The 27,021-nt window shown below is 37.8% G+C and overlaps 1 protein-coding gene across 1 annotated transcript in view; it reads right to left on the reverse strand.

Annotated features, from left to right (window-relative positions):
- Nucleotides 1-8,711: 8,711 nt before the first annotated feature.
- The window catches only part of STXBP4 (syntaxin binding protein 4), a 64,086-nt gene continuing 45,776 nt past the window's right edge, over nucleotides 8,712-27,021 (reverse strand). Inside the window, exons 21-22 of the mRNA XM_010170307.1 lie at nucleotides 24,571-24,628; nucleotides 8,712-8,823 (exon numbers count right to left, since the gene is read on the reverse strand). Of these exons, the coding sequence (XP_010168609.1) occupies nucleotides 8,712-8,823; nucleotides 24,571-24,628 (170 nt within the window). The remainder of the gene's footprint in view (nucleotides 8,824-24,570; nucleotides 24,629-27,021) is intronic.

The following is a 27,021-nucleotide window of genomic DNA, read 5'->3' on the forward strand; positions in this document are numbered from 1 at the left end:
GACTCCCTGTCCTGCCCTGCTCTCAAACCTTCACTTCCATGGCAGAGCCGTGCTGCTTAGCTCAGGTATTTAGGATTACTGCAAACTCAATTTACCTGTTTGGGAGTTGTCAGATTTGCAGTCTTTTCCCTGGAAGCAGGTTAGATGACAGGGAAAAGGCAGCTGAGATGGGCTGTACTCGGGGGAGTGATCACAACTGGGTAGGGCCAGAGGAGAGCTACAGATGGATGTTGTGTTGGCACAAGTACTGTGAAGAAGGGCTAAATCAGTTAGTGCTAAAGGTGGCAGGAGGCTGTGCTGTGGCCTTGGTTTTAACAAGGAATCACAGAATCACAGAATGGTGGGGGTTGGAAGGGACCTCAGGAGATCATCCAGTCCAACCCCCCTGCCAAAGCAGGTTCCCTACAGCAGGTTACACAGGAAAGTGTCCAGGTGGGTTTTGAACATCTCCAGAGATGGAGACTCCACACCCTCTCTGGGCAGCCTGTCCCAGGGCTCTGGCACCCTCACAGGAAAGAAGTTTTTCCTTAAGTTTGTCTGGAACTTTTGGTGTTCCAGTTTTTGCCCATTGCCCCTTGTCCTGTCACCAGCCACCACCAAAAAGAGCCCGGCCTCATCCATTTGGCCCCCACATTTCAGGTATTTATAGACATTGATAAGGTCCCCTCTCAATCTTCTCTTCTCCAGGCTGAAGAGTCCCAGCTCTCTCAGCCTCTCCTCGTAAGGCAGATGCTCCAGGCCCCTCATCATCTTTGTGGCCCTAAATTAGAGACACTAATTCCAGACACTTCCATGGATATCTCTTTCATTTAAGCTTCCTGCATGGAGCTGGAATGGTCAGTACCTTTACAGAGCAAACTTTTTTTTTTGATTGAGGACTTTTCACTACAATAATCTAAAAGTTGTTAGAGCAGGGAAGAGCTTACCTGGTAGAACCAGCTCTCATGCACCCAGTGGGTTCAAGGACGCGATGATGCACCTGACTGTGTGCCACTGTCTTCCCTCCTGGCTGTAGAGTCCCTTGGCTTGTCTTTCCCTTCTGGCTGTAGCAAAAAAAAGAAACTAGATACTTCTCACCTGGAGAACAGCATTTCTCTCATCAGAAACCAAGTTGCTAATTACCTGTCTGGTTATTACCATCTCTCTGGGTGCCAGCTGTCCCTTGCCTGGAGGAGTCCTCTTGTATCACCCACCTGTGCTGTGGCAAAACTTAATTCCTGATGGCTAACAGGTTTTCTTGTAAGAGGGAATCTATGTTTTTATGCATGCGGTGAAGTTACTAAGGCCTTTTCCTCCACTTTCCTGAAACTGTATTCACTTGTAAGGAGGTTAATTTGTGTACACAGAACAGTCAGGACAAGCAACAACAAACCTGGACTGAAATAGACTCCCAAATTTTCTACCAAACAACCCCTGAGCACAGCAGTAAACCAGACTTTTGGTTCTCTTCAGCCAGGCACAGGACCTTCCTGATAGTGTACAGTTACTATTGATCTGATTTTTGGTCTTTTTATCAGTCACTGCAGGGCTCTCAGTGGTTATTGGAACACCAGAGCCTGTATTACTCTGCTACTTCAGCATCCAAAACGAGAAGGGGTTAAGCACATACACAGAGAGTTTAGGCTCAGGTGACCAGACTGCATGCCCAAAGATGAGCAAATGAAGAAATGACCAAGATGAGATTTATTGCATTTACACATTTTCCTTTAACGATAAAGTGATTCCTTTTGGTTGCATCTTTCAAATAGCCAAATAACAAGCCAGTCATACTTCAGCACTGTTGGTGGCCTATTTCCTGTTCCTCTCTGTTATTTACAACAGTTTTGCATTTAATTTGAAGGAATAATATGATGTGAGAGTGGCAGGCAGCTTCCTTAATGGGCTTGTCTGCTCCTGCTCATGCCATGGCATCAATTATATACAGTTGTCTTTGACTTGGAACGTGTAACGCCATGGTGACTAATTACAGTACCTAATGTTGGGGTCCCCAATGGCACAGACAGGCCAGACTGCTGCTGGGGCACTGAGAGCTTCACGATCCCTGGGGAGCTCAGTGCTCTGGGTTTTCTCAGGCCATTGTGGTTGGAAAGGAACGGTGATGCACTACCAGGCTTTGGAATAAAAATGAAAACATTAGAAGGAACCCCAATGCTTTGCCTTTCCTGAGATCTTTCTCTTTTCTGTATCAGTGCTATTACTGTTATATTTTTATTTTAGGCCACAAACATAATTTTATTTTTCCATTTTAATCATATATTTTAATTTTAATGAGTTCTCTTCACATACAAGAGCAAGGATTGTTCTTGGTGATAATAATAATTGCTCCACAGGGAAATATTAACTGCTTAATAGCGAAAGAGCAGGGTACTTAGAAAGAGATGAAGACATTTCTGATCGCTGTCTGGCTTTTAGGAGTCAGGGTGAAACCATGACTTATCCAAAACAGTGGCAAAACTACAGATTTTTCATGGTTTGCTTTTAGCCAAGAAGCCTAGCAATCAAAGCACTGTTCCTCATAATGACTGTCTTGAGAAATTGGATTCTTCCTCATCAAGATGAGTGATTATTTTGGCAAACTCCTTCACTTGCAGCCCCCAGTGAATAATGAGGCTTCATATAGTTGCAGTTATATATCTCACTTCACCAATATCCTTTATAACTTGAAGAACACGGCTTATGTATGTTTTGGAAAAGATGCTGGACTAAGTTCTGTGAGGCTTGAGCACCATTGGAACTACTCAACAGATCATTGTCCTTTCTGTGATGCTGAGAACAACTGAACCTCAATGGCATATATGCTGTAATGCAAGAAAACATCCTTAGACATCAGTTAACCCTATACATATTTAAGCTCAGCTAATCATGGAAGCTGCAAATGGAGATCCTTATTATATACATCACATCAAACACAGCCTTATGGCTTCAGGGACAGAATTTGCAGGGGACACACTAACTTCCCAAAACATGACTGGGAGCAGCACATATTTTTTCATATATATTTCATGCTTTAAATGAACAGCTTTAACTAGTTTGGATTTGACTTAGATACTATACCATGAGGACAAAATCAGTATTGGTTATTAGATTTCAATTTCCCATCTTAGTATTTGGAAACATGAGGCTTTATTTGTAACGGATTTTGGCCCATTCAATTTTTTTCAACCATATAACTTAATGATGAATGATACAAAACTCATTGCATCTTTGTGGGAAGAGAATTCAATACTATTATCCTGTAATAAAATAACTTCTCTTAAAGAAGTGTTACGAAAATACCATCCTATTAAATCCATGGCAACATCAGCCATTGTCTGGGGAAAAAAAAATCTAGAATGAGCAATAAATAATCAAGCCACCAAAAAATATGAACAAAATCTGGATGGTACAACCTTTGAAACGTCTGATATTTTTAGTATTACATGAACACAATCCCCAGGGAAAGGCAAAGCTGGTTACAGAGGACAAAGGCTTTATTCATTAGTATTTGATTTTTGGTACGCTAACATTGCAAGCAGTAAGGGGAAAGATTTACTAAGGTATTTAGGTACCTAAACATGCCTAGCAGCATTTATAGCAGCATCTAAGTAGGTTAGGTGCCTAATTCCCATTAACTCCATCAACATCTTTAAGCCGCTAAACACCTTTGCAAAGCTGGACCCAGAGCTGGAGCTGGCAGGTGTCTCTATGTGAACTGGTGTGGCCGTGTTCATTTCCAGCAGCTGAAGCTCAAGCTGACGCTCCTCAGAACAGGGCAGGATGGACAATACATGAGGACCAGGAGCACGGAAGTGAACAATGGTTTCTGAGCTGGCCTCTGACTTTAAGCTAGAACTACACAGAAGTCACTCAGTCCAGTATTTGCAAAAAGGCCACTGAATATGGTGCTTGAATAAGCATTAAGGTTTCTGAGTAGCTCTTGAGCTGAGTGTTAAGAATTCCATCAGTTCCCAGAAAAGTTCAGAGGCCAAGTCAAAACAGCATTTGCTGACCTTCAGGAGAGCCCTTCCCACTTGTCAGTCCTGCACAGCCTGGCCTGTTCCACAACCATATTTTTCTTAAAGGATTTTTCTTGCTTGAACTTAATGCCACAAGACACCCTCCTGTGTCAGAAACAGAGTTAAACAAATCAGCCAAACCATTTGCTTCAAGTTGCTAAAGCAGCCTGTCACGAGAAACATTTAAATAGACGGTGAACATTACCTGGGATAGATTAACCCGCGTTAAACACTCTGCTTGGCTGAACCTGTCTCTCAGTACTCCAGCTTGTCAGGTTTATCTTCCACAGCAAAACACACGTGCTGAAACCTGGCTGTCTCTGGCAGCAGGTGCTTGAGGTGGCTCCAACTCCACTTCATCTGAGGAGCAGATGAAGCCACCCAACAGATAGCATCCACGAAGCAAATATATTCTGAAGTAAACCAGCTTGTTAAAAGGATAAGTTACAGGAATTACCCCTATTTTATTGTATTTCTCATTTTAGTGTAAGTAATTTCTTATTCCTTAATTTATATAGGAGAGGCTAGAGCCTCAAACTGATTTCTAGCTAGGATACCATTAGCTTCGGTTCCTTAAACTACAGCCATGGAGAGTGTTAAGTAAAGTAGGTGAGGCTCCACAGAGACCTACACAGGAATTGTAGGAAGCCTGATCTGCATTTTTAGCTTCCTTTAAAAGTTGGATTTTGGTAATTCTGAAAAATTTTATGTTAGAGCAGGAAAACTAGGATTTGTTCTTTCTCTCTCCTTGTCTGACTGTTTTGCCCCATTACATGCCTACAACAGCTCTGGAAAGTAAGTGAGAGCTGATTCAGTAACACAGCCCGAGTAGACGAAGAAGTGGTTTGTACTGTTGAAGTAAGAAGTAAGTACTTCCTATCACTGAAACCTCTACTCTGAAGTACAAAAGAGATTTCCACCACCACAAATGTTTTTGAGTACAAAGAGGAACGGTAGCCTGCATCAGTGATGGTTTTAAAGGGGATGGTATTAAACATGGGGCTTTCTAGACAAAGTCCTAGTGGGATCATCCTTTGAAAATAATGCTACTTGGGAATTACAGAGAAATTCGCTGTGTGGACTCTGTACCCTCTGCAAGCCCAGGTCAGTCCTTCGGACTCCAGATGAAATGGGTGTCAGAAGAGGTTTAGTGCTATACAGTTGTGCCCAGGATGGTCCTCGCTTTGCATTAAAAGTCCATGTGCAAACAGCAACTGTTGTTTCCCCCAACTCGACTGATCATTAAAATCTACACAGGTTTTATGTATTTGCTTACATAATAGCTGTATCTTTTCTATAGACTTGCAGAAAACTACATGCAGCCATGATATGCCATGCACCTACCAACACATACGCCTGACCGCTCTGGGAATATTTAAGCGACGTTTATGGAATGGCCAGCTCACATATGTAGGCATGCTTTTACTTATCTGGTGGGGCTGACAAAAGGACCATCTAATTTATTGAGACATTGAGCAGTGTTACAAGTTATTTAGCGCCTGCAAAGCTGAGTATCTACTATGCCTGTACGTATTTGTGTAAAGCTATTTGCTTTGATGGGAGAATGTACCATTTTAAATTTAGTAGGATACTTGTAGTATTTGAAAGGCAGTGTGGTGCAAGTACTCAGGTAAAGATTAATACCAGTGTGTACTAGAACAGTATTTTTCACAATGTCAACTTCACGTGGAAAATACTAGAGGTACAGGAATAACTTATGGTGCCATGGCCATTCCCATAAAGATGTATTTTCATTATTTTAAAGGATATAACATGCACTTTCATTTCTTTTCCACTTAGTTTTTTTTATTCTGGAATAAAAATGAAAAGTTGTTTACAGTGCTGTATATTTTGACAACTGCTCTTTACAAATTCTTTTAAAGTTATCTTAGAACCATTTTCTCAATATACACAGTGCAGCTTAATCAAAATAATTTCACAAACTATTTCGCAGAAAGGAAGAGACAAAGGGAGATAGAGAGAAATAACCTAGGAAACAAGTATGCCAGTGTACAAAAATAGATGAGAACATTTGGAGATTGTAGGTATGAAAATGTAGTCTCAGTAACGGAGAATTTGAATTAGTGGATTATCTGAAGAGGTAATGCTTACTGGAGAAGAAGCTAGATAAATGCAGCGATCTATTTCTACCATCTTTAATTTCTAGGCAAATTTATGAGAGAGAGGGAGAAATAGTCTCCAAGTTTCTGAAATGTTCTCAGCTGTGGGTGGAGACAGTAAGCAGAGCGGGCAGAACGCCAACATTTTGTCTCGATTTCTCCCCTTCTCGTGCACAGCAGGCTGTGCCTTGCTTGCTCAGAGCCAGAGATCATTACCAGCTCCCCAGGATGTGTGTAGCTGTCCTCCTCCAGCTGATCTAACAGAAGGACAGCTTTAAATTGCTCTCTAGAAAGTCTCTCCTCATGCAGCCTGCCTGATCCATAGTCTCTGTCCCTAAATAGCTTCTCCTATTCGAAACACCCAGCGAGCTGTCACAAAGTCACCATCAGAATAAATCAAGACTGCAAGGGTCAAGTGGAGGTTCAAATCTCTCTTGAACAGAATTGGAAAACTGGAATCTATATGCAGTCTGGAGAGCATGGAAGCATGAACTGAAAGAGCATGTCATAAAGCATCCAAATGACTACTGAGGCTACAGCAAATACGGCAAGGAATTCCAAACATCATATATCCTCTATGGGCCATGAGTCTGTGCCATTTTCAGAAAAGGGATTTAAATAAAAATGCCTTTACAGTGTCCAACCCTGAAACCAAAGCACAAGCTCTGTCCCTTCAGATTGTGTTCTCTGGGAACACAAAGGAGGCTGTGGAGCACGTAGGAGCCACTGGAGCAAAGTACAGCTAAAGCATTTATGTATTATTGCTATGAGAACTTTTCTTAGAAATATAAGTTACCGTGGGTCTGCTGAGCAAGCTCTTCTTCCTAATCCACACCACCTGTGTAGATTCATGGATAATTTGGTTCTGACCTAGTTAAAAGTAAAAACCAAATTTTTCCTATTTGCTTATTTAATACATCCTGACATCTACTTCCAGCAAAGCCTACAAAAAACTCTTTTGTGAGCTGCACTTTGTTCCTCCAGGAAGAACATTTGGTGATGTGCTCTACAGCTCACAGGCCAAGTGCAGTAGATTGCTGCACTGCTATTCAAAGAAGCGAAGACTTGACTTGGATTTAAAAAAAAAAAGATACATTATTTTTGATTCAAAAGGATCAACAGCTACAGTGTGCCTCAGCTCTGTATTGCTAAGGACAGAGTGTGGCACAGGCACCAGAACTGCAAATTAGTCTTTATACCCATTCCTCAGGGTACAAGGATTTTTAAATCCAATGCCACACCTGATGAAGACAGACCTCAAAAAACATGATTGCACAGCCTCACTCCTTTGTATCGGCCAATACAGGTGAGCTGGAGCACACAAGTGTGCCTGAACCTTTCCAGGGAGGTTCTGAATTCCTTCAGTGTGCAACTCAGAAAAATCAGACTGCAGCCTGTCCCTTCCTCACACTGTTACAATCCTGTTCTCCTCCTTGGACTGAAGGTCAGAGATAGGGTTTTCTTTTGGCATATTCATCAGTGCTTCTGCAAAGTTCCAGATCTTTCATTCATTAGTCAACACCTACCATATATGTTATACATGTACACACACATATACAGACCCTCCAGAAAAAAATGTAGAATAGAATCATACATTTGACAATGCTGACATCATACATCGTGCTGTGAATAATGAGATTTAAACTATCCTGTGCTATTGAGGTACAGTAAAATCTGTTCATTAGCTTGCATTAGCACCCCTTGTCATTTTCTTTATCCTCCTTAAATCATCACCAACGTGTACAAAATGATTTTGTTCTACTTAAAGACCAGCTTTGAGGAGGTGACTGATTTCTGCTGATCCTGGAGGTGGTTTCACAGGTTTCATTGTACTTGAAACTTCACAGCTTCCACTGAAGTATTTGATGCATGTATGTATCAGTTTAGCAGAGTACAAAAGTAGAATAATTTTCATTCTTGCCTCATATTGTTGACAGAGTATGGTCTCCTCTACCAAAACTGTTTCTTCTTATTTGTCAACTTATCAAAGACTCATTTTTCTAAAGCCTAACCTCCAGTCCTAGTAAGTATTTGTTTTAAAAGTCATCAGGGCTCCAATACTTGTAATAAATTGCTAAATTTCCATTATTTGCAAATTTCTTCCATAAAAATTAAAATTTTCAGTAGTTAAAGAAAAGGTATCTACATTATGCTCACTAGCATTAGTTAAAGAAAGGAAAAAGCTCACCTTGCATCTTTCAGTCAACCATTACCTAGAATTTACCATGTGAAATTACAAACAATGGCCCAACCTTAACTTTTATGCTGGTTAAAGGTGTGAAAATTCCCCTTTAGGTCAGTGGAGTTAGGCCAGTAGAGAAGTCATGAAAAGACTGGATTGGGCGCTAAGATAAGACTGATCCCTGCACACTGAACTGGGACAGATAAAGGACTGAAGGGAGACTTCTGCAACGCCTGCATCTTTTGCAGCATCAACAAACCCACCTGAAAGACTGGCAGACCTTCCTCTGACTTGAAGGGGAGAAACGTCATCAGGTACTATTACATTAGACTAGAAAGTGTGTAGATTAGAAAGTGTGCATCTTCTCACTAAGGTAGGAAAACTAGACAAACTACTTTCTGCCAACAGATGTCCTCAGCTCTTGGACCCAGGAAGCTCTCTGATTCCATCGTCATCATCCTCAGAGCAAAGCAAGCTTAGTGCGCTTGTTACAGGATGGATCCATGATGTTGTCTGTGTCACATGGCTAAAAAGAAACAAAAAATACTATTAGCAACCCAAAAGAGGTTTAGCAATCTCAAAACAAGAAGTACCAGATGGAGTCTGGAGTTGTAATGATAATTACACCACTTTCAAATGCAGAATTCTCTTTTTCTTGTTAACTATGAAATTTTACAAACAAAATGTGGAGTCTTCTGGGTGCTAGAACCTGGACTGAAGGTCTCATATCCCAATACATTAGAGAGAATGCTTTTGTAAGAGACTCCTGATACAGAGTGGTGACATTTCCTATTAGAGAGCTGGTGTCAATTAACCCAGCAACAGTGTACAGCCCAGACTAGCAAAGTCTTACAAAACTCCAACAAGCTAGCAAGGTATTAACATTGCCATCATACCAGTTAAAGGCTGAGGCATAGCAGTCAAGAGGAAGTTGACTAAATGTGGAATCACAGCATAGAAATATGCTTAGTTTGTTAGAACATGAAATAATATTCTAGCATCATTAAGCCATTCCTCTTCTTGCAGAAAAAGGCTAATGAATAAATCCAAAAAAGGACGTTCTTTACATGTCCTCTAGACCAAATTCTGGACGTGCCTCCACAGCCTTTAAACATGTAATAAAAGGGAGTCAGTACTACTTTTCAAGGCTCAAACTCTACATTTGACTTGCAGTCTAAGTGGCGCTATAGTTTTTGGTAAGATTCAGTATGAATGGGAAGAACCTGATCAAGACTCAGTAAGGACAGATAAATGGAATAGGCTCACTGTTTGTGGGTGAGAACACTGTACACCTTATGAGTGGTGACATGCCTGCTAGCCATACTGTGTGTGGGCAAGACACAGCCTCTTCTCCCTTCTGGAATAATGTGTTCTTGGTAAAGGAAATAGCTTCTTTTCACTTAAAAAATCTTGCTAATAAATTCAGTTTTTACAGTCAAGTCAGTGCAAAGATGAATTTTATGAACTAAGTTCATTACAAGAACTGAAAAATATTGTACATACAATATACACCATAAAAAGACAAACAGCTCTTCTCACAACTTCTAAAATACACTATACCTAAAGCCCGTGCCTATGCTCACCTTTCATGTGCACCGGTTTAATTAAATATGAAGCATCATGATGGAACTACTCCAACATGATTTTGTCTTTCTGCCCTCAAGAATGCTCTCTTGAATATCTGATTATGGAAACTGATATGTTAAAGTAGGAATTTAAGTCAATGTTCCACTACACTGAGTAATGGATATGGGGATCATTCCCCAGTCAACACTATTGTTCTATGTTCTTACCTTGTATTCACACCTTTCATTTGAGTATACTGAGCTCAGAATACATTGGATATGATGAGGACAACAATACTGTTCACCAAGAGGTAAATATGATGCTAATGTAAATCACATCATGAGCTGCATTAACTAGATTAACCTATCTCTGAACTAGTAATCCGTGAATTTAGCCACTACTTCAACTGAAGCAATGCCTGAGCAAGGACCAAGCTTTTTTGGTCAGAGCAGCACTGGATAGATTCCATTCCTTCACGAGTATTTTACAAAAATACGCATCACCTTACTGGAGCCGTAGAGATCAATTTCACAGAACTGAAATCAGAAGTATAAATGAACATCACGGAGCTACAGAAAATATGACGCAGTAGATACTGACCATTCTCAAGTACAGCAATCACTTCATTCTAAAAAAGTGAATGTACCATTTTTACTAGGAGTGAGAGCAATTTGCCAAAAGTTTCCAATGTTTCCTTTAGAAAGTCAGATAACAGCCAACATAAAGAATATGGAGTCCTTATGCAATGTTTTATGAGAAATTTGTGAATAAAATTCCATTTTAAAAGTAAACCTGTTTAATCAAGATCATTCCCATTATTCCACAACACAGGGAAACAGATGTATTTGTATTTATATTATGAACATATTTATATTTGTAAATATACTATGGAAAACGTCTTTGCTGATTTTTCTGCAGTTTTCTATACAGTCAGAAAATGCCATCAATATTTTTTTTTTAATTAAAAAAATCAGTCATTATGGCTTAATACTGAAGATATAACTCTAAATTAAAGTCCCAGCATATCATTTCATTTATCTGCATAATGACACAGAACTCCTTCCAATACCTGTGGAATCATGGGAGCTGAATGAATTGGACTCCATCCCTTTCAGCTCTGTCAATGCAAAATTTATTGCCTGCAGTACTATTTTATGTGTTTATATTGCCTGCTTTTATGAAGCCATTTCTCAGCAATACATTACTGAATCTAAGTAAGAATAAAATTATTTTTAAATTTTATTTTTTCCCATTTGACTTCCCCATGTATCATGCCTTGACCTGCTGTGTACCTAAATCCTTAGCTCTATTTTCTCATGCGCATGCAGTATCAGGCCTGCAAAATGGAAGGAACTGCACGAGTAGAAAAGTTATGTGGAAAAGCATTCACGGGTCTTTGATGTAAACAATTAAAAATTTCTTTGTTAAGTGTTTATTCTTTGGAGGATTTTCCTCCTACATACTTTAGGACCAGAAGGCAAATGATAGCATACCTGTCTTTCTGCTAACCACTGTAAGAACTTTTGTTCTCATACAAATAAATGCAAAAACTCTCCTGACCTTTAATAGTGAGAAGAGTGGAACTGAAATCAGGATTACAATTTTCTATATTCAATGGCATAATATTGATTAATCACTGGTAAGAAAGAAATAGTTTTTATCCATTTTCAAAATATATGGGGCCAAATTTTACTCTATTAGTCAATCTGCTGTAAATGCTTCCGATTTGAACTCAGTTCTTTTAAACTTGTACGTGACTTAATCCCATGAATGCTTCTAGTAGGACAGTTTGTTTTAAACCCTTTGTGAAAATCCTTACTAGGAAAAGAACTCTTATAAATAAACATTAAGTCCAGATACCTTGTCTCACATTGTGGACAGGCTCACACAATACGCACAGATTATTCAGGTACAGAACAAATGTATAAACCCCCCTGCTATTTATTTTTAGCTCTCCAAAAGTGTTGTGGCTAAAGAGCTTTGACATAATCAGTCCAAAGAGATAATCCCAGATTTACTGGTTTGCAGAACATTCTTGTATTAGAAATACATCCTCTCTGATTTGTGCACTAGGGCCAGCAATAAAAGTGAGAGGGAATTCAAATCTACCTCTAGGTTTTGCTTAATTGATAAAACTGTTTTGAATATTAAAGGCGTATTTGGAAAGCCAGCATTACAAATTCTAAATGTAAGACATTTTCAATTTGCAAATGTTCTCGTTCAAAAGATTAATTTCACATTTTCTGAGCAATTAACAACATCTAAAGATTTTTAGGTTTTCAAACAAGTCATTGCTATCAGAGGGTAGCCAAATTTATTGTTAGAAAATAGAAACATTTGATCTGGAAATATATCAGTAGCTTATTCTGTCTTTTTAACATTAGTAAATTGCAGAAAAAATTTTAGAGCTTGGAAAAACAAAATATGTGAACACAGGGATTTTTTTTTGGCAAAGAAATGGTAGCGATTTATTTAAAATACTATTATAATTACCCTCCTTATGGTTCTTATTTCTTTGCATGGAATATGATTTATTTTAAAATAAGAACTTAAGTAAATCTTTTAAGAAAAGAGTAATTCAAAGAAAAAATAAAATAAAAACAAATGGAATAAATGCCTCCACCTTTGTTAGATTTTGAGTATTATCAAGACATGCTTTTCACCTTAAATTGTATTCTCCAACTAGAGCCAAACTTTGGAGCCTAACAGGGAATCAAGAAGAATCTTGAAGACAACACAACTGCTGTAGGTCACTGTGAAGGACGCTGAGCTACAACGCAGTCATGTGGTATTCTTTGAAGTTGTTCTTTTTCCCTTTTGACATGGGACAATATTCATAACACCTGGCTGAATTTTTCCAGTGCACCAGGGTTACTTAGCTTAAAAGAATCAATCTTGTGCAAGACCCATTTGTTGGAGATCTGTTCAGGAGACAAGATGCCGCCTTAAACAATCAGCCAAACTCTCATAATGGCCACTATTCATGGACAAATAGAATTGAGTTGTAGCTGAACTTGGCAAGACAAATTCTGCCCTCATGTGAACCCTGTGCTGCTTTACCAAATTGAGCAGTATTGAAGAAGATGAATGTGAAAGTAGAACTCTGCTCTACACAAAACCCAAGGTAGCTATTTTCCTCCCTAAATGAACATGCCCAATAACCTAATCCAAGTAACTTTTCACCTTTCTTATCTTACGTTTTGATTTCCCAAACTTCACTATCCCTTTGAAATGCTAAAAGAGCATCAATGATGGAGTTTTTACCAATCTATGCACAACTGAAAATTTTTGCAAAGCCACTGTCGCAGTGTAGTACTGCTCATGAGGCTGAGACATAGGAACCTGCACACCCTGCAACTTGGAACCTTTAGTACTTTCACTGTTGTTAATAATTTTAAAATGTAGCAAATAGCATTGCTAGATGAAGATGCAATGGGCTGGAAGGGGACATGCTCTATACTACCCAGAAATACATTCAATATTGTGCTTTTTTAGTTTCTAGATGTACATGCACAGCCCAGTTGAATGTTCTGAAGTTACTGTGAAAGGAGCATATGCCATCTGCTAGACAACTAGCTCTATGGGGGACTACACGTCCCTTTGTTACACACTAGTATGCAGACCCCATGCAGTGGTGGCTTGGAGGCTAACGAGGGCCAGAACAACAGGAAAATAAAGAACAATGCCACTGAATGAACATCCTGAAACTTAATCCTTCATCTAGAGCTTACATCATCTTCCTTGCTTGCTCTTGCACAGAATCTGTCTGTGCTGGACTACACACACAGCTTTGCAAAATTTGTTTTAATTACTTCCTTTGTCTTTTGTTGCTGGGCCTTTCTGTTCCCGTTCCCCTTGTGCTTGGAATAGCCTTTTGCTTTCCAAGGATCCTTTTTCTTTTTAAAATCCACTGTCCTAAATCTTGCACCTTTGAGAAGCTACCTGGCTCTTTTATCTCCACTTTACTCATACTTCTTGAACTTGCTAATGCAAGTCTCTTGGGACATGATCAGTATTTCTTATGGAACTTCTGAAACATTTCACAAGAAATACCATCAAAAAGAGATCCTGCACAAAAATGGAATACTCCTAGTTTACACTAGGTGCCTTGAAGCTCATGTCTTGGTAGGGTGAGACAGAATCACCCTTCCTCATGCCATCAGGTGGCAATGGAGTATCCAAGGGAGCACCAAGGACCTGCTACTCTTGAAGGCATTTAACAAGTTCAGATCATGGGATGATGATAATTGCAGACCTTTTAGTTATAGCCCAGCCCCCTCCCATGATTGCAGAGTTTAGATAACTACTATACAGCAAGACTGGGTACACAGGATGGTCTAAATGTTGGAAGTGTGCTAATTCTGTTGCCCTCAAATCTCTACCTGGTAGTGTTTCTAAATGGCTTTACAATCTGCACAAGTAGACTGAATATAACGTGTAGTTACTGGTGCTGCACCTGACACATTTTGTAAATGCATTCCTCATTTTATTCAGGATCGCATGATTTCTGGGAGTAGAACTATTTTCTCAGCTTTCAAAAGCCAGTGCTTTTAACACTTTGCTGTTGTTCCTTACAAATTTAAACTTGTTATTAGTTTTTTGTTTTGTTTATCATGAAATAATCTCTCAGAGCTAGCACACACCTGCAGACCCAGTCATGATACCTGTCATGTTTGGGATCTACTTTGAAAATGCCAGTGCTTGGAAAGCAGCTGTTAAATGCTCTAAGGGGATACCAAGTCAAGCAACTGAAAACAACTGCTATTTTGAAGAGCTGGGAAGATCTGCAAGGAATAACTTATTCTTAACTGTAACTAAAAGATTTTAATTTTGTGGCTAAGCAATTAGAACAAAATAGAACAACTGAGTGAAGTTGATGCAAGTATAATCAATCAACCCTGAGAGCACCTAGGGAAGATGGTTTCCAGACATGGAATCTATGGGCAGTTTCGGAAGGGGTTTTGTATTGCATTTACCAAAAGCAGAGTATTTGAAATTAAACATTCTTTTTTTTCTTTACCTTTTTTGTTAAAACTAGTTTAAGACTGGACCTTCTTTCAAGGTAACATTTCAAAAGGAACATACAGCATATGATAGTACCCCAGGAGATGCTGGGCAGGTCCTGGAAGATGGCAGTGACCTTAACTTTTATTGGTTGCAATAGATTGAGAGCACTTGTCACCTCATGGAACTGTGTTCCATAGCAACATAAATGTTTCCTGTATTTCCCTCAAGGATTGCAGATTTTGCTTGAGTACTAATTAAAGATTGAAGGATAGATAAAGTGAAACCCCAGAAGAGAGTCTTGCTATTTACTCCTTGATTAAACTGATTAAACACTTGTCTACTAAGACAAATCTATAAGCAATATCAGAAGGTAGTTACTAGGAAGAAGCCTTATACAGCCAAATATGTGCGATACCATTAAAAATTGTCAACAATAAACAAATGGCCCAATACAAAATGAAAACAGTAAGTAAGAACAGTAGGATCTGAGCAAAGGCTAAATAAGCCCAAAGGTTTGAGTGACAGGATATGCAAACTTTTCAGTTTTAAAGCACTACCTGAAATCTGCCTCACCCCAGCGTCAGCCAACTGCTACTCTCAAAAGTGCTGGTTTAACATACGCAGTTACTCACAGTCCTGTGCATGTAAGTAAACAGCAAAAAAATTCTGGTGCAGTTTATTTGCAAATGCATCAGAACATAAAGATCAGCAGTGTTAGTTTTGTGAAGAATTGCAAAACCAGGTTGCTCACTTCACATCAGTCCTGTCTTACCATCACAGGTCTGATACCTTGATAAGATAGATGTTGCAGACTTAGGCCAAGATCACGTAAGTTTTTTTCTACCACAGCCTGGAGCGTGCACAAGGCTTATGTTTGAACTAATTGTGTACTAAAATGAATTAAAGCCTAAGTGATGGCCTAGGCTCATGCTTCAGATGAAACATATACTAAAACCAACCTTGCTGTGTGTCCTTTGTTCTGCTTCTGACAGCTCTCCCAAACCCCAGGTTGATCTCAGGAGAACTGACGGTATTAAGTGGTGCACGTGACTTATGCCACAAGTGCCAAATCCTGCCCTAACAAAGGAAAATTTAATAGGAGCCTGAACTTTCACATTTCCAGTCCTACTCATAGAAGTAACTAGATAGGTGAGAATTAGACCTTTGATCACATCAGTGTAAAATTACCCAGCAAAGGTAACAAAAATCAGCACACTGATTTCAATGGGATTTGTAGGTCTAAAGCAAAAAGTAATTTCAGCTTCATGTATTTTCTCACAGAAGAAATTTTAACAGCTGCCTTTTATGATAGGCCAGAATCTGGACAGAGCTTGCAGTATCTGCGGAAGCTGAAAGAATGTTTCTCCATTTTGGTTCTTGATATTAAAAACCAAACAACCTCTCAGAAAAAAAAAAAAAAATTACTCAAGCAAAAGCAGCTTGAGGTCTTAACGTTCTTGTATTACAAGCTCATGCTATCATAAAATCCAATGCCAGCTTTCTTAGTTTTACACCTGAGGTTATTTTCCTTACAGTCATGCAAAATGATTTCAGTGAAAAATCAGAGAAACTGAATTCCCTACAACACAAATATCTGGCAATGAACCATTTCTAAACCTTAGAAATTATTTTGCATTTTCATCTTATCCCTAAGTCTTCAGGAATTTTTAGTTAGCAAAATGTCTTACACTAAATCACTGCTGTGTTTTTTAATAAGAAGTCTTTCTTCATTCAACAGTGACTGTGAACAAAGAACAACCAGGGAGCAGAATTTTCAAAGAGGACTATTACTTCTGGATATATTTATTCCTAGTGACCAACCTGAGACACAGCAAAGAGTCATGTACTCCACTTTCTGAAAACAAAAGTTCTCTGAGATGTCTCAGGTTGGTTATCCAGAAATCAAAAAGAAATGTTAGGATTACCCAAATTCATAGAGTTACATCTGAAAGTGTTTGAACTGCTGTTGAGCAGATGGATGCAGAGAGCTTTGGATTGTTATACATTAAAAAGTAGTAATAAAAGTCAGCACTTGGTTAGTGCTGAGACAGTTTTATTTAAATATTTACAACTTCTTGTGACTATGTAACAATTCTTTCCTCTATTTTCAGATAGGAGGACTTGAGGATGACAGGTAAAAAGAAACATTTTCAAAAGCAACCTCTATTTTTGAGTGACATGTAAAGGTCCAATTTTAAGAGATGCAAAGTAATTGCAACTTTGAATTCAGTGAAAACAGAGAACACTCCATTCCTCAAAATATCCAGTCCTACTCACAAAACATCACAGTTATTAAGATGGGGATACCTACAATGATGATTTTGATAACTGATAATTTTGGTGCAACTAACTTGCCTAGCACTGTACTGGGAGTTGGGAGCAGAGCCGGTGCTGGATTCGATCCGGGGGGAAGTCAAGTGCACATTCAGTACGACAGATCACGGCTTTTCTTAGTCTGCTGCTCTGAGCTCACCGAAACAAACACACAGAGTTTATTTCTAGATCAGCTCTGCTATCATTTGAACTTTTTTGAACTTGATCTCTTCTAGGAAGGGCCACTCCAACCACTACTTAGATAACCTGCAGATAACTAGTGTATTGTAATTTACTGGTATATATTGGTATGGAACAGCAGAGGCAAAGCTGAACACACCTCAGGGTGTTGGGTTTTGGGTCCTTCCTTTATAATGCAGCAGAAATGTGCCGAGTACACTTATCAAAGGAACAGCTTTGTTTTTTCAATTTAGCATGCAGTAAGTAAAATCAACTGTGATTTATTTTCCTTTTATGATGATACCTTTAGCTCTAGTGCTAGAAAACATCAATGTTTATACTACAGAAGTTCTTCATCTATCACACATTGCTATTCTTAGCTCAGTCATAAAATCATAAACAGCTCCTGTGAATGCCCAGCTTTCAGTAAAATTAATGATGGCTCCTTCCCAAGCAAAACCAAACAAATTTGAATATTATAAAATATGTAAGTATAATGTGTTGGCTTTCAAAGTGGAAGCCTGCTTTGTTAAGTATGATTTCAAAAGCTACCAGAACACGTAAAATACAGATGAATAAAAACCAGGCATGACAAATACTGACTTTAGGCTCCTCCTTAACATGAACCAAATTATCTTCTTAGTTATACTGGTAAACAATCAGAGCACCTTCATTGCCTACTTTGTCACACTGAAGCACACAAGGCTTCCATCTGAAACTTCTCATGTTTAGATACACTGCTGAAAGATAACCCTAAATCAAACATTACTGTTTCCCTTTAGTATAAGACAGACAATATCACAGGCCCTAATATATCTAAGGGAAAGATCCCAAAATATTAAAATATTTGAGAGGTTTTGCTAGTCTTGCAGGAAAAAATTAATTTAAGATAAATGTTCCTGAGGAAAATTACAGTTAATGTGGAATAGTTGGAACCTAGTCCTATTAAAAAGCTAGAAAAACAGTGTTTACAGGGGCAAAATTCACAGCTGGTCCTTACAAACTGTATACATATGCAAGGAGTGGGTGGGAGTGGGATGGAGAATAGCAAGGCCCTACCTAATTTTAGGTGCCAGTCTCATGATACAGAGCTGCCATATGTTAAAGGTGAACATAGTGGGAGGATGGAAGAGATTAACTATAATGGGTTTTCTGTGAAAAAAATCAGTGTCCCAGCAATGCTTTTTTATACTGTTCCTGTGTGATTCTAAACCACCAGTGTATATTCATTAATTAATTAGCATATATGATACTTCACTGGGAGAGCAAAGTTATGCATAGACTCTTTTACCTATTTAAAAATGAAACCCAGAAGTTACTAATTCACAAAATCCATTCAATGATAGAATACAATGTCTTTCTGTTTGCACTGCTGCAGTGCTGTGACTTCCATGAGGAATTTAATACCAGAGCACACAACAAAAGTGCAATTTTGTTCCAATAGTGGTTACAATGCCTAGTGAACTAACTCAGCATTACACCCAAACTAATCCTGGGCAAAAATAGCCACACGGCTAGCTTTAAAAGTGAACAAGACGAGCCTTCTCTCTTACAAAACTTTTCCCATCCTAATGCCTCCCAGCTGACTGGTAAGTGCATACATGGATGTAGATGATACTTCACGAGGGCTCATTAGCCCCTTTGTGTTTCTGTGATTTACAGATAAAATGTCTATTTGGGAAAGAATTTCTATTAGAAAATCAGTAATTGAATTTCTCACAACAGAAGAACAGCCTTAATCATCTAATAAGTAAAATTAATTAATACTAAACTTTTCTACCTTATTATGTGGGGTCTCTTCAGTACAGTGGTCCTTCAAGTTCATGACAGACAATAGAAAAATTGGAGAGGATCCAGTGGAGGGTCACCAAGATGATTAGATGGTTGGACAACTTGGCACATGAAGGAATGTGAATGAATGTTGAAGGAATTGGGTTGGTCCAGCCTAGAGAAGCGAAAGCTCAGGGGGTAGGGTGTGGGTGTCTAATCAAAGTCTTCCACTACCTAAAAGGTAGTTATAAAGAAAACAGAGGCACTCTTCTCACAAAGATGTATGGCAACACACAGGAAGTAATGGGCACAAGTTGCTTCAGGGGAAATTCCATCTAAATTAAGAAAACATTCTTCACTGTAAGAAAAGCTAAACATTGGAATAGGGTGCCTAGATAGGTGGTGGAATCTCCTTCACTGGAGATATTCAAGGCTTGGCTTGACAGGGTTCAGGATAACTTTCTTTTCAACAGAAGATTAAACTAGATGACCTCCAGACATCCCTTCCAATCTAGACTTTTCTATGATTTTATTCTATGATTTTGGAATGCAATGGACTGCTGAAAACCCCATTAGGCTACATTTAATTGTCACTTTGAGCAAACAAGTTAAGAATCTCAACTCTTCTTAACCAAACTGGTTGATATAAAGTGATAGAAACACCAAACTGGTGAGTAAACAGGCACCAGTAATCTGTTCCTATTACACATTAATTGAAGGGGCATGAATCTGATGCTACGTATATGAATGACTGATGGTATTTCTACATGCAAAATAAAATAGTGCTGGTCCTCTCCATTACTTTAAAGTACACCAGGCTACCTCAAAACATATCTGGGGCCAAATGCCAAATTCAACCTTTACTTTCCACCAGGAGGAAAGCACAGTTATACCAGCAATGAAGCTGAGCCCTACCTTTTGTCTACTGGTATAATTTTTGTCCTTCTGATAACTGTTAATTTATATTATATTAGTAAGACACTTGGAGTTGCTTTTTTTCCGATGCATACTGAGATGGAACTCAGAGAGGCTTACATTACTGTTTGCTGTTTCATGGTAAACCTATACACCTGACCTTAATGCCTAGCACAGCACCATGTTCTGTGCTAGGCATTAGCACAGCAGTCTAAAAGTTTTCTCACACTTGTCAGTACTTTGTGACTGATCTTAGCAACCTGGTTGATGATTGAAAATAATTCACTTAGAGACTGAAATGATTTCCTGAAAGAGTTAATTTTAAAAAATTGTATTAAGGTGAAGATTCATGGACAAGACACAGCTTTCCATGGTAGGCAGAGCGAGCTGTTCAGCCTTTTAGGAATATAGCCATGTAAATGTTTTATTCATGTCAGTTATTCACATAAGTGGGTTTCACTTTAGTGTGTAACACAGCCAGCTGGTTTGCTTCTTTTAAACTCTGATTTCACATTCACTTCATATTGCTACACCCCCTTCAGAGATATTTATGGAAATTTCACAGCAAGTTGTCTCAAGCTTATGTGCTATTAAGATTCCATTCTGGGGTGTTTACTGCATTAGATTTATAACATATAGATTTATGGACTCAGCTACTTGATGGCCCCATAAAGCACACTGGAATTGAAGGTAACTAGTAATTAAAATAATATTTGATTGTCCTTAGCATATTGTAAAACTGCTGTGGATATAAACAGAGCCATTGCAGCTTCTACACGGCCTCATAGCCTAGCTGCATAATAAGGAAACTGACAATTCACATATAAGATCAGTTTAATTGTGGCTACACTTTGGGAATTACCACATGTTTTTCTATCTGTTTGTGTACATGGAAGTAGGCCAGTGCGGAAATACTCTTAAGGCCCCCATGGCTTTGGCTGTTCTAAACACCAAAGAATGAAAGGATTGAAATTCACAGCCAAAGAGAACAAGAAGGTTACAGTATTAGTACCAGGACTGTGAAGTATCAACTATTCTGCTAATCTCCATTTAAACAATTAGATCAAATCCTACTAAAAAGGATCAGCTGATAAGATGCACCTCAAGGTAAGTTCCTCACAGAAAAGGGAATGTTGAGTAAAATTTTCACCTTGAAATCTCTACCATTCAATGAAAGAAACAAGGGACTTAATGCAACCCCTGCTCCTTGCTCTAAATAGTTAACTTTCTCAGATTGCCTTCATACACATTACAAAGTGTAGTAAGACGTATGCATTTTCAAGCATGCAAAAAGCCTGGCTTACGCTCTGCAAAGGCATTTGGAAAGAGCGATGAAAGCAAAATAAGGAAATAGTGAAAATCACTTACCATGATGTCTTATTGCAATGCTCAGTTAATTCCATTCTGATGTACTGCATTGAGAGCTCTTAACACCACTTCAGTGTGGTGGCTCTATTCAGAAGAATAGAAGTTTTCAGGCAGTGGTCATGAAGGGTGATTTCATACCCTTCTCTGCAACTAAAATGGATAGATTTTCTTTGTCTGCTGCATAAAAACTATCATGTAGGACTTTACAGGACAGATTACAGAAGGCAACAACGATGGAAAACCTGGAGCACTATCACTTGTAATGCTAGGAGCACATTAAGAAGAGGAAAAAACATTCATAAGTCATCAACAATCAAAGATCAGACAGGCAAAAATTCCTGAAAAACCTTTTTCATGTGAACGACTCAAGTCAAAGCTGTAGTTTCAGCAAGTAGGGATAACATGCAAAACACCTGATGCTTTCTGCAAATTAGACTTCCACCATTTAGACTTGCTGAGATTCTACTGTTGCTAATAAGCATCTTTTTGTCACATCTGCAATAGTTCAGCATCCAAGTGCAGAACTCAAAAGAAATTTCTTGCACTTATTCAGCAAATCTAGCTTTCTGCTGAGTCAAGATAAGTACTTGTATGACAAGCACAGTAACAGAACCAGGGAAAAAAAAAAGATAGTGAGATTTCTTCTGTTCTGCTGCTAAATTTTGTTTGCTATTATTGCTAGATTATACTATCTTCAAGCTCAGTTTCCAATTACGCAGCTGTAAACCTAGAGTATTGAGAGTGTTTTACCCAGAAGAGAATCCAGCATCCACCTTAACTTTCCATCTGTCCTATAATGGCTCCCTGTATCAACAGATGGAGACCAAGGGAACTGTGCTCTATTTTAATAGTCACTCTTGTATTTATTTCAATTGCTATGAAATTGGCTTTTAATTCACTTTCATTTCCTAAGTTATGTTTCTACAATTTATTTTTTTTTTATAAATCCCATGTAGTAACCTACATCTGTCTGAAAATAAAAGCCACCTTTTGATTAGAGCTGGAATGCAGTATCATATACAGTGTGTTTGGAAACCTCTGCAGAAAAAAACCTCATGTCTGCTTTAATACATCTAGCTCAAGGCACCACGGGGTGAGTCAAGGACAACAAAGCAGTATGCCTGAAAAAAAGAAAAGTCCCTGCTTTTCTTGGCTAGCTAATATATAAACTTCAATGTTATTCACATGACTTTTATAAGAGTTTGGGATAAAAGTAATTTTATCTCACTGCAAAGATTTATTTGTTGCCCTTCCTGTCTTTTAGGAGACTGTAGAAGGCTACCTGCAAAATAGTGTCTTCTGGGCACCTATAAGAATTAAACACTATGCAAATTTCAGCAGCTAGAATTACTATCTATTAATTAAACAATGACTTATGATATATTGGAATAGAGATGAATTTTATTTTTCACCAATTGTCTCAATCTTTTAGAGGAATAATTAAAAAAAACCTGTTATATGAATTATTTTTCACTATATCCTTGAAAAAACAGCATACTGTCCAATTCACTTCCCGAAGCTTCTGGGATGTACAACATGAGCTACTTTGTTTGCATGCATTTGTCCTCCAGAATTGAAGAGAATTCAATTGGAAAAAAAAAAAAAAAAATCTTTTCTATAGTATGCAACAAATTCCTATAGTTTTTATCAAGTACGTCTTTGTAAAAAAGCTTTCAATTCTCTACCTGCAAGACCTTAGCAGGATATAAACCACACTTCAAATTTGGTTAAAAAATTATATATTTTTTAAATTTTTTTTTTGTAAATAATGAATTTGCACTGCATTTTTAATTCTAGTCTTTCAGAAAAATGATCACTAAGGAAATCTTATAGTTAAGGAAAGCCAAAAAGCAAGTAACAAAGGGCCCAAGCTTAGTGCTTTTTTTTTTTTTTTTTTTTACCACCCCCAGATAATTAAATCTTCAAATGATTACTGCTTTTAAAGTTTTTGTAGAGGTTTTCTTTATGCTTTAGACACTGTGTTATTGTAACATCTTACCAATGTCACCTTTCCTCTAGTCTCTGGAGAGTTTTGAAAAATTGGTTGCAATATCTTCTAAAAAAAAAAAAAAATCACAGATAACTCCCGATACAAACATAGTTTTCTGTAATTTTTTTGTAGGGGTCTATAATAACTGCTCAATGTTGCAATGTCTTATCCTGAACACCAGTCAGTAAAATTCACTATTAGTTTCTATAAGTATTTCTAATAAACCAGCTATGAAAAGTATGGCTTTATCTTTGCCAAACCCTTGAAGATGTAGAAAGCAAACCCTATGGAAACCAGAGGTATAATTTTCATGGGGTACAAATCAAGAACAAAACCCAGTATATATGAAGAATATGAGAGAAGGTTTTTGCACCTGGTCCAGCCTCACTGGCATTATCAATGGAATAAATTTGCTTAACCTGCAGGCAGTGATACTGTGAAATGTCAATATTCTGTGATACTGAAGTTCGTAAGCTTTCATTTAGTATCTTAAGTGTAAAGTCTGGGGTATAATGACTTTTATTCTAAATGAATGGTATGGCAGTTGGAAATCTCTTTATCATTTTACAAATGTAACTAAATGCCTTCAGTCCAGTTCCTTCACCCTCTTGCAGCAACAGAACAACTTATTCCCACACAAGGGAGCAGGATATGACATAAAAAAAAAAAAACATCAGTAACTTCAGATTTAGGTGAAACCAGAGCATTGCCTTCTAAAAATCTAAAAGAATTCAAAGAATGCTTCCATTTCCCCAATATATAAGGGTATTTTTAAAAATAGATATTCATACTTGTAAACTATTTAGGGGATGAGTTGAGTTTTTTTTCCCCTCTTCTCTCCTGGGTCCATTATAGTGTCAAACACGTAACTGGGCAAGCTCTCAACATTGTAGACTAGGGTTTTCAAAGACATTTGAAGGACTACGAGACCCAGTTCTCACTGAGTTTCAGTTGGATTTGTGACTAAGCCCTCTATGACTCTCTGGACAGTGAAGTCACAAAAAGCAGAAAAGAACAAGTGATGCTGGTAATAAAGATGTTTATAAAACATATGACATCTTTTGTTATTTTATTCATTTTCTGACTAATTCTGCTTTTAAAAATGTGTTTAGGTTGATGTGCTTTTATTCCAACTCTGACCCATTTTCCCCCGGAACTACTCACTTGATAAAGTATTTGATTCCATCTGCTGTATAAGCTTCTTCCCATCCATAAGGCAGACCTAAGATGAAATAAAGAAATAAAATCTCTCAAAGCTTAGGTGACAGTATGAACATACAGTTTTGAAATGGTGAAAGCTAGAATGCTGTAATTTCAAATCATGTCATAAAAAGTTTATAAATGAATTTTCGCTATTTTTGTAATAGATAGCAATAAACCCAATACAATTTAATAAATATTTGCTGTGCTACAAACATATAAACCATTTGATGATACTTTTATTATTTGCATTTCTTTTGCAGAAGCTGACAGTCTGGTCAAATTAGAGTGTAGCAGTTCAAAAATAGTTAACTTTTAATTGTAATTTACACCTACATGAAGTAACCAAAAAACCCCTTAAGTCTGTGGTGTGCTGAGGTCTTTTTCACTGTTTTTACAGCTATTACATACCGATGCTAATAACTGTATGAGGCAGAAATCTGGGCAGAATGAACTCCTCTGCTGCTTGGTTTATCACCAGCTTCTATGTTTATATAGAATTCTTCGGGAATTTAGACACAAACTCCAAGACACTTAGAGACAGACTCAGAGAAAACACATACAGATATTTGTATGTATACCTTTCTATGTCTACATATCCTGACAAAGGTTAATTTACTGAATGTATTGCTTAATTTTGTGATTTACACTAATGTTTCTGGGAGTTAAAAATTTTAACACTGCAACATTTAGCATAAATTAAAATAAATAATTCTGAAAGTGTGCCTTTTTCCATGCACTAAGAAACTGTTCTCTTTTCCCCTTTTGTAATTACCTTAAATTATCTTAAAAACTCAATCTTGGACTTTGTTGTTAGTTTGAAAGTCCCATAGATGAATGATGACTAATACTTTTAGTAGGGTACTATACTATAGCATTTTAAAAATTCAGTTTTCATAGGAGAGCTTCACCTTTTTTATTACTACTTTTTCAAAACCAAACCTTTGCAGAGTCTGAAAATTGATGGAGAAAGAAGCATCAGTCAGTGTGCAAAAATGTTGCTGGTATATGCTTTTGCGATACTGTACTGTAATGTCTATAAAGGCAAGTGCAAGGTCCTCCCTTGTTTTGGGCACTAGAAATATATATAAAATTAAAATTGCAAGAAAAAGCTTTCTGCAAGTGCTTTAGCTTAAAAGTCATCTTGAAATGTTGGTGTCTAAGGAGTTAAACTATTTTTGTTCAAGTCACAGTATATCTCAAAGATCAGCTCATTAGAACCATCTGTGAGCCTGCTTTAGATTTAAAACTTTAATTTGGAAAATGTGCTGGACTGCACGCACCGTATGATCTTTGAAAGCTGTTTCATACCAAGGCATGCCCTTTGTCTCTACCGTGGTCCTTACTTCTGAAAAATCTGGGAGGGGTAACTTCAGTTCTCAAAGATAAAGAGAGTTCATTACAGCTACTGAATCACGACTTGGCACAGTGAAGCAGGTACAGACCATCTGGGAAGCAATTATACCTGTAGGCACCAAGTGAAGAGCAACAAGTAAGTCTACAAAAACTCCAGAATTGAGGAACTTGGGAACTGGTAATTGTAGAACAGCACTGTTACTGTTTAGTACAGCTTGAAAAGCAAAAAGCACATTGGATTAATTTTTTTTTTCCTTTAACTTCTACCCCATACTAGGCACTTATCTCAGGCTTCTTCCATTTTCAATTTAGCAGAGATCTATACAATCTGTTCCTCAAACATACCACCTACTACCTTTGAGAGAGAATAATCCACAGCTACTTCCCTTTAAATACAAGGTAGTTGCTGTATAACAGTTTTCAGGCTCTGACTCCTATGAAAGAAGGAAGAAAAGGATGTTTTAAATTATAAATATGCTAGACATGATCCCTAGTTCTTCCTTCCTCTCCCATAAAAGATGGGACCTTTATTCAACATGGACATTTTCTGATTATTTAAATGACAACAGGATTCATCCTTCAATCGCTTCCATCTGCCCCAGCCTTTCCTCATTCCTGCATGCAACATGCACATCCCAAATAAATGACAACAGATTTGCTCAATTATGAATAAAACCCTCAGCATCTGCTCTGTGCTCACACGGATCATCACACCTGTTTCATTCATCAGGGATGATTACACTTTTTTCACTAGTAATTTAACTAAAATGATTTATTTTTTTTTCTCCTCTAAATGAAGAACAGCACGTAGGTAGCAATAGGTAGCAATGATAACTCATGCTCTGTATTCTTTTCTTAACCATGAAATACTATGCTTTTCAAAAACATGTAATACATTTGTCACCTATAAATAAGACTCTGTAGATATCTCCACAGCTTTATTTGCCTTTTTGACTTTATATGCATTAGATTGTATATCCTGTCCACTCCTTATATGCCTCAAAGTTCCACCTATATCAGTAGGGTTTTTAATGCCTTTATTTTCCACATTTTTACTCT

This window comes from Antrostomus carolinensis, unplaced genomic scaffold (genome assembly GCF_000700745.2).
Source record: "Antrostomus carolinensis isolate BGI_N321 unplaced genomic scaffold, ASM70074v2 scaffold14066, whole genome shotgun sequence".
In the NCBI taxonomy this organism is placed as follows: Eukaryota; Metazoa; Chordata; class Aves; order Caprimulgiformes; family Caprimulgidae; genus Antrostomus; species Antrostomus carolinensis.